The 19,280-nt window shown below is 42.0% G+C and overlaps 1 protein-coding gene across 7 annotated transcripts in view; it reads right to left on the bottom strand.

Moving 5' to 3' along the window:
* The window catches only part of CRBN (cereblon), a 41,156-nt gene extending 29,938 nt beyond the window's left edge, over positions 1-11,218 (bottom strand). The window contains exons 1-4 of one of the 7 annotated variants that reach the window (XM_039482997.1): positions 10,993-11,218; positions 4,421-4,530; positions 2,723-2,925; positions 1,063-1,212 (exon numbers count right to left, since the gene is read on the bottom strand). In XM_039482997.1, the coding sequence (XP_039338931.1) occupies positions 1,063-1,212; positions 2,723-2,925; positions 4,421-4,530; positions 10,993-11,059 (530 nt within the window). In that variant the 5' untranslated portion in view covers positions 11,060-11,218. Of the gene's footprint in view, positions 1-1,062; positions 1,213-2,722; positions 2,926-4,420; positions 4,531-4,623; positions 5,530-6,783; positions 6,800-9,319; positions 10,247-10,992 lie in introns of those variants that run through there. The other 6 variants (XM_039482998.1, XM_039483001.1, XM_039483002.1 and 3 more) reach the window with 6 other exon arrangements.
* Between the last annotated feature and the right edge of the window lie 8,062 nt (positions 11,219-19,280).

Here is a 19,280-nt window from a genome sequence, read left to right as displayed (position 1 = left end):
TGTAACTAAGAGTCCTCAGCACCTTCTGCAAATCAGACTCCAGAGACTTAGTCAGGAAGGCAATGAGGAACTCACAATTAGTAACCAAGTTTGGTTTAAGTGACTTGAGTAGCATCACACATGAACTCCAGAGGCAGGGACAGAAACCAGTTATCCAGAGCAACACTCAACTGACTTAACCATGACATTCTTTTTCTTTCTGTAATCCCCTACCTCATTCACTACAAACGTTCAAACATTTGCAACAAACCAGTGGTCCTACAGGCAACAGTCTCCTTCACTATATAACCCTGATTCACCCTCAAAGCAGGTCCATTCTCTGCATTGAAAGAGGCAGGGATCCTGTGGAAAAAATAGTCTATAATTACATTATCACATACTATTTCATAACATATGTGCATAATGGGGATATGTGCAGAGATGGAATTTAGCTGCTAAAAATCTAGGAAATCTCTACTGAACAAGTGAGAACTGCGATTTTTCAAGGGCTTATAACTTGACCAAATCTGGGTGTGTTTTCATGGGGATGGCAAAAAGCACATTCCTGACACAAAGGCCATGCCCTTGGCCAAATTTCAAGTCCCTGTTCCAAAGCAGCGGTGGGTAAATCTTTTAAAAGAAGAAGCTGCCAAAAAAAATTAACACAGCAAATCAGTGTATTTTTCCTTAGCCTCAGTTCAGAAATGGATGAACCATTTTGCGGTTAACATTTTGTAAAGTTCTAGTCTACTGAAAACAGGGTCTTATAACAGGCAGCGTCAGGCAACCTTAAAAATACAGCCTGATCCGTAATGACTAATCAGTTCAGTGACCCTGAGAGGCATGATTTCCCAGCACTACAGTTAAAATGTTGCATTGGGAAGAGTAAAAATTTTCTTCAGAGGGAAAATTTCTTCAGAGTCATATTTTACCAACCAATTACAAAAAGTGCTAGAAGTCTTTTTGAGCAGGGGGTTGGACTAGATGACCTCCTGAGGTCCCTTCCAACCCTGAGATTCTATGATTCTATGAAGTCACTAGTTTTGCTAAACACAGAGATGCATACATTATCTATTTTCTTACCCATCTGACTGAGTTCTTATTTCAAGCACCTTGAACCTCTGTCTTCCTACTGCTTTCACTTTGACTGTTTCAATTCCAAACTCCTGTTCTTCTCGGTAGGCATATATTTCGGCTGTTGTTCCAAAATGTGCTTCCCTTTCACGTATATTGCTAAAAAAGAGCATAAGATACACATTGTAATCTGTATGGTAGGTAGTGTTCACTAAACTTCCATTAACCCTCCCCACCTCCATTTTTCACTCATTCATCACTTTCTTAAAAAGTCTCCTTTGGAGCTGAAATTATCCATGCTTCATCTTAGCCTAAAACTGTTTTTGTTTTTAACTTTGAGGAGGAAAATTTCTTCAGCTATCTGAATTATTACAAAGGGGAAGCAATATTTGTTTTCATTTAAAAAATAAAGTCTAATTTTGTTTATTTTGTGTGTTTACCAATTATTGAGAAATTACTTAGCAAAAAACCCCTTCAGACTCAGCACACGGCTGATCTCCAAGGAGAATGATTCTGCCATGACATAATCATAACAAACACAATTCTGTCTTTAAAATTGATAATGAACATACTAACAAATTCTTAAGACTGTATGGTTCTGAAAATAGCGTCTCTTGCTCCCAGTATGATCTAGTAACATCTCGGGGGGGGGGGGGGGGCCGGGGGGGAGGTGCAAATTCTTAACCAGTCTGGGCAATACATAGGCAGGACTTGATTCTGAAGTGAGGAACCTTGGTTAACACTCCCAAGATTGCTGGAGTTTGAGAAGACCTTCAGATACTGAGGGCTGCAGTGGCTTCTCCCCACATCAGCTACTGTACAGAAAGCAAACCATATTTCTACTTCTTTCTAATCCCTTGTGGAACATCTCTTTGGCTGGTGCAGGTGGGGAGTGAAAGAGGGAAGGAAGGAGGAGCTATTGCAACTTGACTGTTTTAACTAGGACTCATGGAGACCCCTCAGCTCTTATATGGCGGTGAGGCACATGGCAAGAACAGCATCTTTCCAGGGTACACTGCCTATGACAGGGGAAGGGGAAACAAGGGAGAAAACAACAAGGGACAGCTAAGAACCAAAGCAATGAGAAAAGCCTGACATCTTGGCGGGCAGGCAGGCGCGCACGCACGCACACACACTAGCTCCAATATCTCCTCATTTGCCTTAGCTCTATTTGAATCATATGTCTAAGTATGTTACATATAAGTTATGCGGTCTGTGGTTTTAATTTGCGGAAAAGAGAATCAGAAATACATTCTTTCGATTACACATGCAAAACACACTTTTAAATAAATAAAGTTCTAGAAAATAAGAAGCTAACCTCTGGTTTGTGTCCTTATATTCCAGACCCTGAGACTTTTCATTTTAAGCAAAGAGGGGCACTGCATTCAAACATTTAATTAAACCAATAAAATATTCACATAAAAAAAACCCAAAATGTATTATCCTCCATATTTCAAAAGGGATTATGTTTGTGATGATGTCATCAAACAAACCAATTAAATCTTTACATAATTAGGCAAACTTGGTTTTCTAACACACAACTCTATAAGCCATTAAAGCATGTAATATATTGCAGAAGTGTTTCAGCCATCTGTTTTTAATATTCTGCCCAAAGAAATCAGTGATAAAACATAAGCTTCATAGCACCAGTAACTATTGAGTATTTTACCTGTATGCAAGAACAGCAAAGGTTCTGTCTTTCTGAATTAAATTCCGCACCATGCTAACCTCTTGAGGGCGAAAAAGCTGAAGAGGCAAGGTTTGTCCAGGAATCAACATCACTACCACATGGGGCAACACTGGAATCACTTGACAGCTGTCGTCATCGTGCACCGTTCTCCCATGAAACTCTTCCATATCAGAACCCAAATACTGTAAAGCAAAAAATATATATCACAGCATATTACTTTTGAAAGCTACAAGAAGTTTTGGTGCTTAATAGGTATAAAGCAAGACCAAACGTCTAGCCTGAGGAGATGACAACATAATAGTATTTGCAAAGTTTCTAAAAATATTGAACAATGAAGGAATAAAGATTATAAAAAACTGGTTCTAATGGATTAATACAGGGGTTCTTTGTGGACTGCATCTTAATATTAATAGGTCACCTTCCCTCACATTCACAATCACGTGTACCCATCTTATATTTGAGATCACATAACATTCCTGTGGCAACTATACCAATTGCTTAAATGGAAAAGTAATATTAGGAAAATATATAATGATTTAACAGCTAGAAATGAGCAAGAGAACCATTGCCAAATGATCAGTCAGTTCCCTGCAGCTCATCAGCAAGCACTCCATAAGGGGCTTCTGGCCTGCAAGCTGCACTTAAGTTACAAAAATGCCCATCATCAGAGGGGAAGCCGTGTTAGTGTGGATCTGTAAAAAGCGACAAAGAGTTCTGTGGCACCTTATAGACTAACAGATGTATTGGAGCATAAGCTTTCATGGGTGAATACCCACTTCGTCAGCATGCATTCACCCATGAAAGCTTATGCTCCAATATGTCTGTTAGTCTATATGATGCCACAGGACTCTTTGTCGCTTTTTAAAAATGCCCATTGATTTAGTAACACTCTAAGACAAGTGGAAGGACAAGAGTGCAGGAATCCTGCAACATTTTAATGTCAAAGGAATATTTTACAGGTTGTTCTGCTGGCCTTACAGTAAACATAATTTTGCACATTGCTATCTAGAGATGGTGCCCATTCAAGTTTATGAAACCTTGACTTTTTACTGTGTTTGATTTTTTTAAAATGCTTGGCCTTTCCAGCATGTAAAAACTTCGAATTATATTTAAATTGAAGATTTTTCAATTAGTTCTGAAACTTTGATATACTTTTGCTGGATGTGTGAAGTCTGTTATTTTCAGACAGAACTGGCACGCCAGAGGCTACAGCCGTGAACACTTAGTGCTTTGTCAAAATGCCACAACCTTACTCTGGAAGACCCAATTATACATGAGAGGGTGGTGGCTTCAAGTAGCCATTCGATTCTATACTGAAAATAAGGGTGACCACTGCGGCCATTCTTAGGATATAATCCCTGATCCATTAAGTATATGATGGAGATCACCAACTAGAACTGTGCTAAATTAAATACCCACCATTCATTTCTTGTAGAAGTTCAAGTTAGTTATATGTACCTAGGGTCTCTATTCCATTACTACTATAACTAAAAGGAGGGATTCCTGGGACAATATTTGAAAGAATAGTCTAAGTAACCTGACAACACTAGGAATGCCACCGCATTTATTCAAAACCTTTAATTAAATCCAGGCCTGTATATTTACATACAACTGGATCAAAACCTCTTCACAAGAATGCTTAAGATGCTGTGGAAGGCACACAGAAAAACCACATACCACATGTGATGTTGGCAGACTCGTGTCAAAATTAATGTTTGGCTTTTCAGCTTCTTTACTGTCTTGATCTTCAACTTCCATTTCAAGGTCATCCTCTTCCTCACTCTCTGCTAGCAATCAGGAAACAGAATGTCAAGAAGAAACATCATCCAACAAGTGTTAAGCTGCCTCAAAAACGCAAAGCATCAGGAAAAAGAGGATACACAGCATCCCTGGAATATATCCTTCGGTAGGCAAATAGTCTTCATATTTATAAACTGGTGAAAAACAAATGAGTTTTCCTTTTTTTGGGAAACTATTTTCCTGATGTTGCACAGAATCACATTTTCACAGAAACAGTCAAGTGCTGGTAATATGTTTTCAAGGCACCAAACAGAAAAAGGAGCAGCAATTATTACATGAAACAATATTGTCACCAAAGATGTCCAATTATAATACAAAGTAGTACTTCTTAATTCCAAATTTTTACTCACATTATGTAAGGAAATTAACTGAAGAAACCCAGAAAACTAGGCTATATGGCAAGATGTTTAAATGTTATTACATTTATAGTACTTTGAAATGTAGACAATTGCATAATAAAAGTTCGTAGTAGTATCTACACAAAATGAGTTAAAAGAAATATCAAGTTCTACGCCCATTTGAGCCCCTCAGACAATAGTTCTGGCCAAGTTTTTTGTTGTTGTTGTTAACCTCTCATCATTGTGTGAAACACCCACACAAATCAGTAAGTGAAACTAAGTTACTATGAAGGAAAGCTATTAACTTGATTCTTTAGAAATTGCTGTCAAATACAAAAGTAAATAATATGTAAAACTGGAGGAAAGTAGTAATCTCTTGCATTACAGTAATTAAACACATTACTTCTAAAAATATTTTCAGACAAAAGTGTGATTTTTAAATTTGCAATGTCCTTTTTAGTCCTTTACTTCTAATCTATATGTAGTAAATACATCTCCTATATAAGAGAAGTATTTAGTGATTCGGTGCTCGCAATAGTTACTTCAGTTACATATAAAATGTGCTTAAAAATTTTAATATTTTTCTACTGTATTAAATGTAAGAGACCTACAGTGGAGAAAATCAAAGTAATACACATCTCTATAAACTGCTAACTAGTGATCATTCTAGGCATGACCACTGACTACATAATGGCTACTGTTAGTTTATTCAGGGGTAGACAACCTGTGGCACACGTGCCAAAGGTGGCACGGAAGCTGATTTTCATTGGCACTCACACTGCCCGGGTCCTGGCCATCGGTCCGGGTGGCTCTGTATTTTAATTTAATTTTAAATGAAGCTTCTTAAACATTTAAAAAACCTTATTTACTTTACATACAACAATAGTTTAGTTATATTATAGACTTACAGAAAGAGACCTTCTAAAAACATTACTGGCACGCGAAACCTTACATTGGAGTGATTAAATGAAGACTCGGCAAGCCACTTCTGAAAGGTTGCCGACCCCTGGTTTATATCCATATAGTGCAATGAGCTAATTAAACAACACTTCTCCTTTAGTTGCATGATACTCATACTTTTTCTTCAGAAGAGGAATGAAAATGACCTTCACATGATATATTCATGCCTAGCTTTCATGTAAGCTGTCTAAAATAGATTTGCAGGATTCTAGCAATAAATGCTGAGTAGTGAATCTATTGTAAGGGTGCTGAAATACATCACTCAGATCTTGAACTACAACACAGAAAGGACCTAATATAAGGGTTGTGACAGATTTCTTGCTCAGCTTTTGTCTTTATAATTCATATGTTCTTTAAAATAAAGACAACAAAATCAAGTAATAAATACAAACCACAAGTATTGACAAAGATTAGCAACTGCATCTTATTTCTAAATCACAATAAGACAGGTCAGACTTATAAAAGTAAGATGTCTCAGGATGAACAATTCTATTCTCAGCAATGGACGTGCAGGCTACATAAACCTTCCCTTACCAAGACCCTATTGTTTTCAAAAGTAGAGGTAAAGGGGCACAATGAGAAAGAAACCAACAGCCTTTCTGGGACTCTGTGATGATGCATGACAACCTGCATGTCTTTTAAGATATGATGTGTCTGTAAATGATCTTAAAATAAGGTAAATATTGAATAGATTGCAAAAGCAGTGAACATGGCATTTCTTAAATTCTCCTCTTCACCGATCACAAGTGAATGCCACAGATGCAAGCTTTACCAAGTACTTGGCTGACAGTTTTCTATATGTTCCAGTGGACAATTACTACTCCTGGGGGAAATCTGTGCTACTGCATGTGTGCATAATTAATGAGCCATGCATACTTTTAATTTTTTACACAGAAAAAAAGCTTCTGCCAAAATGTTGCTGCAGTTCTGCCTGTTGCTTACCACAGGGCACTGTGGCTGGCGCAAGAACAGCAGCAGCTCCCAGCAGAAAATAATTTCCGCAGTTCCACCTTTTGCCCACCAGAAGGCACTGTGGCGATAGTCCACAGCAGCAGCTCCCAGCCAGCTAGGGAATAGAAAGAGCTTGCCTTCTTCACAGCACCAGTCAGGCCAGGTCAGGAGATAGGGGCTATGGAGAGACTAACAACATGGGGTGCTGGGCGGGACAGGGGCTCATAAGGGCTAGTGGGGGAAGACAGACTACACAGCAGGGGCTGAATGGGAGTGGAGGAACAGGGCCACATGGGAGAGGGAGGTCCAGGGCCACATGGTGATAAGGGAGGGGGTGTAGAGCTACATAGGGACAGAGGGTGGCTGAGTGGGGAAGAAGTACATTGCATGGGGGACAGTGGCAAATGTGCCTGACTGAATGGGAGAGGCTAGGGGTCAGCCAGAGTCTGCATGGGGGAAGCTCCCTACAATCTCTCCCCTCTCCCCCCCCAAAACCTGTTCCATGCTTTTCCCACCCATACCCAACAACCCTCCAAGTTCACACCCAGGCTCCTTTCCAGCAATTTACTTCCCTCTCCCTCAGCTCCTCCGTTACCCCTGACCTCCCCAAGCCTTTGCATTGCTTCTGAATGGTGCATAAAATACATTTCTGTATTGTAGTTTAAATGAATTATTACTCAGAGTTCTGTATTAATATGCCTAATAAGGAATCTATTTGTTAAAAAATATTTCCTGAATCTTTTTTGTTTTCTGTATTGTTACAGACACACTTACTGACAAGTATTTTGAAATAAATGACCAAAAATAATTTAAACTAGTGTGATTATATTGTGTTATTTTTGATAAATAAAATATGCATAATTTTAAAATATTGTGTGCAGAATTTTTATTTTGTTGGTGCAGAATTCCACCAGGAGTAAATTACATTTGAAAATGTTGTGCTAATATATTTTACATAACTTTCCACATAGGAGGAAATGAACTGATTTGTCTGTGTTATGAACCTTGCACATATCACATTTCTCCCTCTCATATGAATATTTTAACAAGCTGGCTCAATTCTCAGTGCAGAATGCATATTAATAGGAATTGACCGGGTCTGACAACCCCCTAATCTCATTTCCTATACTGTCTTAACTATATTTTGGAGCTCTAAACACTTAGACATCTTCCCAGTTATTTTTGAAACACATTTAATTTCTACTTAGAGTTGTCTCCCACTTTCTCCAGGGAGAAGTCCTGTGTATATTATCAAATCAACTGTATTCAAGTCAGCATTAGGCCCTCCTTTTTTAAAACTTCATACCCAAAAGATTTTTGCTAGTTGATTCTTTCCATGTAAAAATGATATTCTGGTTTAAATGAACTCTCATTCAGTTATATCACTGGGTAATGGGTTTCTGTGTTTTTTTAATTTTAAAAAAGAGGTAGGGAGAAAAAGAGATGCTTTGTTTGTTTGAAACAGAGAGACTAGAAAGCATCATTTGTAGATTAAAAATCAGTTGTGTCCTGCAAAGTTTTGCACAGCATTGCCAAAATATATATTAACTGCGGTGTGCTGGCCGAATGAGCCTGGAAGCCTCTGAGGAATGATGACTCATTTTACTGCAGTAGCACAATGTGAACACTGAAAGAGCATCAGTGTCTTTACTTTCTACAAAATTTTATCAGAAAAAAAATGAGAGGGAAGACAGAAAGAGTACATCTTGCCTTCTCTTACCTAAAAGAAACTATCTGATTTTTCAGTTGAAAGTAAAATGTGACCTTTAGTATATTAAAACTATGCCAAAGTCAGGGCAAGTACCCAAGATAATATTCAAACCACATGACAGACCTTACATTTACTTTGTAAAAGGCAGATCACTAATCTACCTACTCAAACGTATCTCATCAATCACAAATATTAACGAATTTACTCTCAATGCCTTTGTGAGGTAAGAAAGTACCTAATTTTATAGCTGGGAAAAGGAGGTGCAGGGAAAAGATTAAGGCAGGCACTTTCAAAGGCGTCTAAGGGAGTTAGGCACCCCACTCACTGAATTTCAATGTCAATTAAGCACCTAATTCTCTGGGCTTATCCACAACAGGAAATTTACTGTTATAACTATATCAGTCTGGCTCCCCATGTGGACACACTTAGTCTGGAATAGGAATGCCTTTTTCTAGATTAATTCAGACCACTTCCAAACCAACATAAACTAACATGGAGAAGGCACTCATTCCAAAAGAAGTGTGTCCACATGGGGAGTTATAGCAGTATAATTATAGTGGTTCCCTTATGTTGGCAAATTTCCCCATGCAGACAAGCACTTAGTCTGCTTTAAAATTCTTATCTTGAGTGGTTCAAGGTCACACAGAAAGTCTGTGGCAGGAGGAGGAATTGATTCTAGATCTCTTGAGTTAAGTGCTTTAACCACGGTCCATCCCAGCTTCCCTGCTTATTAGTGAGATTTACAGTGATCAAACTGAAAGTTTCTTCTTGGACTTCAAACTAACATAGTAACTCTTGAGCTATAGATAAAGGTACCTGCAGTTCTCCTTGAATCAGTGCTCAGCATTCCCGTAAATCATAGATTTACATAAATCATATATTGAATATCCAATTCTCCATTTACATGGGCATGGACTTGATCTAAAAGATAAAGTTTCCATTCCTAACTTCTAACACACATTCAATATTTAATTATTTTTCCCTTCTATGCTGGCTCCTGGCTGATGTTTAACTTCTGTACATTCCCCGCTGTAAGTAAGCAGCAAGCCAATACTAGACAATGACATGACATATGAAGGCTCAAAGACTGCAGCTTCATTTGCAAAGCACTGTTTCCTCTGCATATCTTACCCCCTGCTTAAATACTGATTGCAACTACATGAGCAGCAATAAAAAAAATAATCAGAGAACGCCTCCCATTTCTGTCTAAGCTTCCTCAATACACACAAACAAAAGTAAAAGTGAAAACAGTAGTAGATGCTGCTGCTGCTCCTTCTTCTGAACAAGAGCAGCCCTCTGCCAGGGCTATTCTCCTGGAGGCAGATTCAGAGTACCCCTGAAACCAGGAGGGATGGCTGTACATAAGCAGTCATAAACACCACATCCTAACACAGCCTGTCTTCCTTCCCTTCCTCCAACCTCACCGTCTGCCAAAGGACCTGTTCTCTCCTACTTTCCCCTAATGTGATGATGCCTAGTCCCCCACTGAAAAACATCTCTTTTAATATCATGTCCCTCTATTATTAGTATTCTACACTGAGCCCACTATACTGCAATCCCTCCTCCACTGCCAAAGTCCTCAGGTTCCCTTCCTAGTTCTCCCTCCTCTGCTCACGAGTCCAAGACCTTTCCCTAGACCTCTCACTTGCTTCCCCACCATACCAGTGCTGCAGTATTCCACCACCCAGACCCACTCCCTATTCCCCAATGATGTCCTAGGCTTCTGGATCCTGGTGACATTTTCAGAGGCCCCCAAAAATGACACTCCCCCTTTGTTCTTCCCCTCCCTGCACCATAGTCTCCTGCCCCACTGCTTCTCACTGCAGTTCCATACCCCACCATGCCAGATTCCTGCCCCCCCACCACATCCCTCTTACCCCTGTGCCACAGGCTCCTGACATCCCACCCAGTCCCCTGATACCCCTGCATCACAGGCCCCTCCCCCCATTGCAGCCCCCTGCTCCCTTGTGCCACAGACTCCTACCCCCCACCGCAGCCGTCTGCCCCTCATCCCACAGGGCCCTGCCCCCCCACTACAACCCCTGACCCCCACCCCACAGGGCCCTGCCCCACCACAGCCCCTTGCCCCCACCCCACAGGGCCCTGCCCCACCGCAGCCCCTGACCCCACCCCACAGGGCCCTGCCCCACCGCAGCCCCTTGCTGCCCACCCCACAGGGCCCTGCCCCCACCGCAGCCCCTGACCCCACCCCACAGGGCCCTGCCCCCCACCGCAGCCCTCTGCCCCCCATCCCACAGGGCCCTGTCCCACACCACAGCCCCTTGCTCCCCATCCCACCGGGCCCTGCCCCCCCCAGCAGCCGCCATCCCACAGGGCCCAGCCCCCCACTGGAGCCCCCCCTCCCACAGGGCCCCTTGCCCCCGCGCCCCCCTCCAGCCGAGCTCCTCTTCTCCACCCCCTCACCCAGCCCGTCCCTCGCTCTCTCCCCGCGCAGGGAGCCGGGCCGGGGCGGCGGCAGCGGCCACTACCGGGTAGGAGCTGCAGGTGGTTCCCCATGTTGTTGTCGGGCTCTCCGCCTCCCTCCTCGGCAGCCATCGCTGTTTACCCGGAGAGGAGCCTGGGAAGCCGCCGGGCGGGAGGAGGAGGAGCCGCCGGGGAATCGCGTGGACCCGCAGCCATGACGAGCCGCGGCACAGCGACCCCTGGCGCCCAGCGGGGCGGGAGCGGCCGGGAGAGCGGCGGGCCGGGCGCCCCTCACCGTGTCACGTCCCGTGAGGAACCTGCCTCGCGCTGCCGGCAGCGGCGGGGTTAACGTGGGGCGGGTGCGAGGCCGGCGCGTGGGTCCCGCTTAGCGACAGCCGGGGGGGGGGTGTTAATGGCTGATCTCTCCCCGCAGGTTCCCTGGGACCCCTTCGTCTCCCCGCGCCAGCCCGGGCTTGGGAAGAGGGACGGACGGAGGCAGCCCCAGGCAGCCCGCAGCGAGCACAAGCCGCGGCAGCGGGCGCCGCTGCTTTTGGCATAAACTGGTTCCTGTACTTTCCACTGTGGAGAGATTTGCTTCAACCCCAGCCCGCCCTTGGCGTCAGTCTCCTTATCGTGGCGTCAGTCCCTCAGCCCCCTTCTGCCTTCCCTAGCCCCCTTACTTCCCTCCCTTCAGTGTCCCTCTGCCTTGCTTTGGCTTTCCACTTAGCCAATCCATTCCTTGCAAAAGCACCAGCCACCACCAGCCCCTGGGGCCAAGAAAAAATGCAGCTCTAATAAGACTTGGGCAACCCTTCACTGTACGTTATAGCCCTCTCTCCCACCCTTCCTCGCTTCATTAAAAAAATGAAAGCTGAGATCTCCTATTCGTTATTTTGTACTGTGTTTAGCACACTGGAGCCCCAAGCCCAGCTGGCCGCCAGGCATAGTAGATGAGCAGAAGGCCCAAAGTAAACTAACTGCAGGGAGCAAAGTGAAAGTGCAGTAAACTGTGCTCGCCTGCTAATTCTTCCTAACATTCCAAAATATGCCCTTTTTTTCTCTGCACAGCTAAAACTCTCAGCTCCCATCTTGATTTCTATAACTTCCTTCTTTTAGCCGTTCCGGATACCCATCGCCCTGCCACAATTTCAGGGTAACTGAACTTGTATCATCCCTTTGCAGTCCACTCCCGGAGTCCCCAGTCAAGTCTCAGGCTTCTAGCTGTCAACTGTCTCTGTACATTTGCACTTTATTCCATGCTGATCCTGCTTAATGTGCCTTCCCTTCCCCTTAACAGCATATTTATTTACAACACAATGCTTTAATTTTTTTTGAAAACACCAGTGAGAATTATCTTCCAAAATGTGGGATGGGATTACAGTATCTAATGGCCTACGTACACAAAACGGTGCTCTCAAGAAATACTCTTGGCTCATATTTGTAATATAGGACATTTTGGTCAAATGCATTTCCGAGTTAATCCATCATGGAACAAACAATACGCTGGTCTTTTACACAAAAAATTGTGCTTTGGCTAATGATATTTGTCATTAGGAACAGAATTCATGTACTTTCAAGTAAGAAACTTATTAGGGAGCCCACTGTGTGCTTTGAGGCCAGATGTTACAAAACTAGAGATGAAACTAAACTGAAACTCCAGATAGGAACATGCTAACCCTGCCTGAGGTTGGGGGATGTTTGAAAAGTGAACCCAGATTAGTATTTTGTGGGCCAAATTCTCAGATGATCTAAACATATTGGCTTTAGTGTATCTATATTGATTTACACAAGTCAAATATCTGGTCCTACAAATGGTCCATACTTTATAATGGGCCAACTCCAAAATGCAGATCTTAACACCTCAAAGTTTTGATGCCTTTGAAACCTGGTTTTTTTTATCCATTTTTTCAGTACGAGGATATCTACTCAGCACTCCTAATGCAGCTCCAGATATGATGCTCATTGCTCTATGAACACGAACACTGGCAAATACTTTAGAAATAACATTCTTCAAACTAGTCAAAACCTAGATCTTCATCCCAGGATATGTGTTTTTGAAATGGTAGAATCTGATAGGAAGTTTGGCAGCCCTCAGAGAGCAGATATTTTCAACTCACTTTTATTTACAAAAGATTATGATGTAGACCGAAGTGTTTCCCAGTACTGCTAAAAGATTTTTCAGAATCAGTAACATCAAAAAGGCAGTTTATTTTAATGGGTATCTGTTGGTATCATCAAATACTTTTCCAGTGATCCATAATGTGGAACAGTCTGCATTTTCGACCCAGATATATGTTTGTTATATACTAAAAAAAAAAAAAAAAAAGTCAAATCAATGTGAGTGTTCTGGTATTGCCAACCTCAAGCATTCAAATGTCATGAGTTAGCATCCACAAAAATCATAAGTTTGGCTTAAAAACTCAAGATATTTAAAAAAAATACATGCAGAGTTTTTTGTTTTTTTTTGCCTTTCAGTTTTTGCATCTTGGGTACATGCATGCTTGGGGTCACATGTTCAGCTTTTTCTCCTCAATCATGAGGGCTAGTGTATAGGAACTAGGTACTATCCCTTTAAACCATTTGGAAGCCTTTTAGTTGGACTTTCTCTTCTGTTTAGAAGCTGGAGCAGCAGTGCACATAAGTAGCTTTGTCTTGTATATTTGTATTTAGTTAAACATCGTTATTTGAAATCCAACCATGCTATTGTAGTTTTCCAAAAAAAAATTAATACTGTATAGAAAGACAAAGACATGACTAGATTTTTTTTTTTAAATGAAAGCTGAGATCTCAACTCAAGAGGCTGGAATATTAAGAAAAACACTAAATATTATTTGGCTCATGATAAAATTGTGAGTGCTGAGAATGCAGACTGGGAGACAGGAACTCTTGAGTACTAATCCTGCCTTTGACAAGGACTCCTCCTGTGGCCTTGGATAAGTCATTAGACATGCCTCGGACCTATTTACAAAGGTGCTGAGCATCCATAACTCCAGTGGTGTCTAAGCCCTGATCTACACACAGCCCCTGGTTCGAACTAGGGTACGCGAATTCAGCGTGAATAATACGGTGGCTGAATTTTCGAACCTGTTCAATGATGACTTCCCCGCGCAGGCGCGCCCGCGGCTCCTCCTCTCCGTCGGCTCCTCCCTCTCTCCGCTCCGCGTGCGGTGGAGTTCCGGAGTTCGCTAGTTCGTCGAGTTGAACTATCGATCATTAGATCAGATAACTCCCGACGAAAAGTCGAACCACTTCGCGCGTCGACCGGCCGGCGGGTAACCTAAGATTAGAAACCCAGAATTAGACCATTAAAAATGTAGGCCTCAACCTCTGACTCAGTTTCTCACTGTAAAATATGGATGATAATTTCTACCAGCCTTCTGCACAGTGGCTTTGTCTGCAGTTATATTATGTTAAGGAGTATTGTTATTTATTTTGTTCTTAATTTTGCTAAATTATACTTTATTTCAATTTTTGAACATTGTTAAATGTAATTTCTAACGGGGTTTTTAAATTGATAGATTAATATTGGCTTTTGTACCATATCAGGCAATCACTAGGCTGAAAGGTCTGATATCACAAGGTTTCATTCTTTAATCCATCCCAGCAGAGATCAGTCTGCCCCAGAGTTCATACCAGAGTTAGAAGTCAACTTAACTTGTACACTTGTCATTGTACTAACTTGGGTTCTGATAGAAGAGGGCAACCAGCAACAAGAGGATGGGATGCCAGAGACCAGAAAGCTGCTATAAAAATCTCAAACTATTTTAGTTAATCTGGTCTGAGCCAGTGACTGTGTATGTATATCCCAAGCTATTTTAGTTAATCTGTTTAGTGCCAGTCTGTCTGTGAATAGCTTAAATTATTGTAATTTTAAACTAAGACAATGCACTTGAAGGAGCCCTTCTCTCTCTTCCTTCATTTTTTCCTTTGCACCTGTCGATTGGAGACACACAGAGACAGCTGCAGTGAATTTGCATTTTATTATTTCAGGAGTACTGTGTTTTAGAACACTGGGATGAGAGAATACACTTTACACACTTTTCTCCCTGAGTCTGTGGCATGTTATCTGCCTGTGTCCTAGAAGACAGTGTTATAGTGGGGGGTTAATGGCCATATGCTACTTGCAAGACTACTGATGGCTAATGTCAGAGTGGCTTTGGTGTCATAGGAGGGTAATGACCTTCCCAGAGGAAAGGAACAGAAGAGGAGCAGCAATGTAAGGAAGTAAAAAAAATTTTTAAAAAATCGGTAAGTTAGGATTCCAATGGTTAGTTTGGCATTGGCAGAGAGTGACACTAGTGATATAAAAAATGAAGACCCTGGTGTGAGTACACAGTACATACACATTAATTTCATGTGCAGTTTGCAGTGTTCCATGGCTGCCAACACCACACTCATCCGCAAATTATATCCATGAAATAGAATTTACATTCTTTGGCTACTAAAAAGAAAGGCCTCTACCCAGAAAGCAAAAGAGAGAATTCCACTTCTGTAACTACGCCAGTAGAGGGAGTTTATATATTCAGTCAGGGCCTTATGATTTAATTATTCAATCACAGAAACTGTCCTATAATTTACCTATTGATCAAGTTGCTTCTTGCCCCCTCCCTGCAAAACACACACACACACACACACACACACACACATTATCTCCCCCTTTGTTCAGCATTTCTCCCACAATGTGGAATGTAGTAGATTTCATGCGCTTGCCCCCAGCCTGTATTCATGAGGGGAAACTGTGTGGTTGGTTAGGGGATGGAAGAGTGGCAGCCACGAGAAGCGACAGTGTTGCACTGGAGAGGACTTACTGCCACGTCAAACTCCAGAGTTCTTTTAGAGCTATTTGCCCTACTCCTCAGCACTGATTGAGAGAATACAGTCTCCAAAAAACAGTCTTCAAAAAGTAGCAAATATGAGCTTCCTCTGCCTAACATATATCCCCAAGTGAAGTATAAACTTCTGCATTTAAGATTAATGTACTTTATTGCTATGACTGGAGTCAACAGATATAATTGTTACAAACAGATTTGAAAGTTTTTTTTCATAGAATGTGATCACTAGTTGGTCTTTGAAGAAATGGTTCATTGTTAGTTTTGTGATGTATTTCGGGGGGAGGGAGCAGCAGGAGAGTTTGCTCTTTACCTTAATCTTTCAAACCGCAGCCAATTCTTGGGGCAGTGTTGCTCCTCAGGAACCAGACGTTGCTATCTTGGCTGAGATTTCTACAACGGGCTTGCCTGCTGTGCCATTTGTGATCACTTCTGTTCAAGAACTGGTGTGTATAGATAGTGTAAATAAAACAAATAACATTAAGAAAATACCCAGATGAGGCACTGAACTCTGCTACCACGAGGCAGAAGAGTAACACTATATTTATGTATTTAAATGTAAAAAGTGACTCCTAGGCTCTAGGTGGCTTGATACATAATTGAAAATATAGTATCTATAGCAAAAACAATAAATCAGGACATGACATTTATGACTCATTTAATATTTGTTGACCAGGCATGTGATGGGGCCAGGCTAGTGTGATGAGTGAGCATCTCAGTGGACATGGAAAAATGGTTTTTAGGCAAAGAGACTGTCACTAAATATGCCCAAACTCTCATGCCAATAAAATCTGGCCAATGCATTCCCATGCAGCAAACGATGTGGCTGGTGTGCAAAACTTGTATTCAACTTTAGTGATACACAGCATGGGAGAGAAAGTGAATGTGATTATAAAGTTAAATGTGCTAAAGACAGTAGAAAGGGAATATAAAGTCATAGGGTTAGGCAATGTTGGGCTAGTTGGGGGAAAGGAGTATGCAAACCAGCCCAAGAAAAATCCAACTCTATCCCTTCCCCAGCTTGGTCCAATGCTGCCTCATCCACTGCTGTCTTTGAGGTATAGGGAGGGTTACCGCTTCACAATCTAGTTGTTGCCCATAGCAGATGATTCTGTTGTAGTGAGAACAGGGGCAAGGAGTCCTTTCCCATCTAAATCTATGGGTCTAATGCTGCTTGTGATTAATCTCTGAGCAAAAGTATTGCCAAGCTTAAAACGAACAAAGGTATTGTCAGTGTTAGGCCTCAAACTTCCGCTTTGCAGAATTACCACCCAAGACCCGGAGTGGAAGAAGCTCCCGTGGCCCGGGCCCCGCGAGATTTTTCCGGGGCCCCTGGAGTGAGTGAAGGATCCCACTCCAGGGACCCCAAAAAAACCTCTCGTGGGGGCCCCTGCGGGGCCCGGGGTCTGGGGCAAATCGCCCCACTTGCCCCCCCCCCGGGTGGTCCTGGTGCTGCAGCTCTGACCAGCTCTGTCTGAATGAAAAGTGAAGTTAATGTAGGGCTCACTTCTGCCATTTCTGCTCACAGCAAAATGAGGAGGAATTTTGGCAAAATAAGGCACTGCGCCACATTAACTTGGGCAGGAGAGTTGGGCCCCTAGTGAGCCAACTGAATGAAATGTGATGTAAACAGTCAATTTACAAAGCTTCTCTTGAACGTGTCCAAACAACAATTCAAGGGAACACAAGATTTAAACAAGGCACAGTAAATCACTGGGTAATGGCGCATTAATGTTAGGTTTACATATGTATATATTAACCAGCAAAATCAAAGATTACATTATTTCCATACATTATGTAGACTAGTTTAAAATCATTGTTTACACACATTTATACCGAGAACTAATTCATGAATTAGACTTAAGTCTAAAGCATAAATCAGTTGAAAGCACTAGTTTACATGCACAGTTTATACTGTTATCTCCATTTCTCATACAAAGTCAGTCAACAGTGAACAAACTTCAAAAAAACTTAATGCAAGCACATCATTTCCAACAATATTTGGCATTAATTTTAGGAATACATCCTGATTTGGTTTAAGGATTGCTTCAGATTTTGATGGTTTCACAGTGGAAGGAGCTAGTTTTAAGGAAAGTGAATAATATATAATCTCAGCAGACTACAGAATTTAAAATGTGTTACCCAGTCATATTTAACACTGACAAGGGACTGTAAGAGTCTCAGTAACAGTTTTAAAACCAAGACCTTCACAGGTTTTTTTCTATGCTAATGTATGGAAATGTACATTCAAACATTGCAACTTCCCTTTGAAGGACTAGTGGGGACGCAACATTATATTCAGTACATACCACTAGCAAAAAAAGTCTTTCAAAATGTTAAAACCCACTGATTTGCTTATGCTATGGTACTGTATATATCTCAGTGAAGTACCATTGCACATCCTATGCTAGATAGTACTTGCTTTTTGAGGGATTATTTTTAGGGGATTAGAAGTATACCTATGAAAAAGTAGCACATGTGGCCATACAACTTTTGTCAGAAAGCGTAAAGCTTACATAGGATGGATTTTAGTTTCAATTCAAAGATTTGCTAAGCAAACCATTTGGCCAATTATTTGCCAGCTTGCACTCTCACTGGGCTTGCCCTGTCCTGCTCCTTTACCTTAATGCTTTGAAAGATTAAGAACCAAATTCAGTTTCATGAGTGCAACTTTTATTGTCTTTATTGTGAGATTGAGCCACGTTGCTGATAGCAGAATTTCTGTTCTGTGCAAGATGAGATGGTTCTATATTTTAATCTCTTATGTTCTAGATTTAGGAGATTTGTGATAAGATTATTCTCCCGCCTGCTCTCCCAGCACAACCAGCTCACAAAGACTCTTGCCCACAAAGCTCCTGAATGGGAGAGATGTCTAGCCCTACTCTTTGGCTGGGATGCACTTGTTAAGCCAGAAAGAGGCACAGGCGAATCCCTGTCTGAGCAATTATGTGAATACCTGGTTGACTGCTACTATGGACCTGGCCTACTTGCCTGGTTCCCGATTCCTCCCCTTCTCATCCTAGACCCTTGTCTGCTCCTGGTTCCTGCTTTCCTGCCTCACACCAGGTCCCTGCTTCTACACCCTACTTCCAACTTTGACCCCGGCTCCCGTTCCAGGCTCCTGACTCTAACCATTAGGCATAACTATGTCCCATTCACTACACAGAATTCATTCACACTGCTTCTTCAGTGTCTGGAGGTATATTATATCAAAAAATAACTAGATAAATTCACGGAGGATAGGTCCATCAAGGACTATTAGCCAGGATGGGCAGGGATGGTGTCCCTAGCCTCTATTTGCCAGAAACTGGGAATGGGCAACTGGGGATTGATCACTTGATGATTCCCTGTTCTGTTCATTCCCTCTGGGGCACCTGGCATTGACCACTGTTGGAAGACAGGATACTGGGCTAGATGGACCTTTGGTCTGATCCAGTAGGGCCGTTCTTATATTATGGACAGTATAAAGCAATCAGTTGCTCTGGATTTGGACATGCTATGTCCACATTCCTGGCTCCTGAGAG

This window comes from Mauremys reevesii, linkage group 7 (assembly GCF_016161935.1).
Source record: "Mauremys reevesii isolate NIE-2019 linkage group 7, ASM1616193v1, whole genome shotgun sequence".
NCBI classification, from domain to species: Eukaryota; Metazoa; Chordata; order Testudines; family Geoemydidae; genus Mauremys; species Mauremys reevesii.
This window is presented reverse-complemented; position numbering and strand designations above follow the sequence as displayed.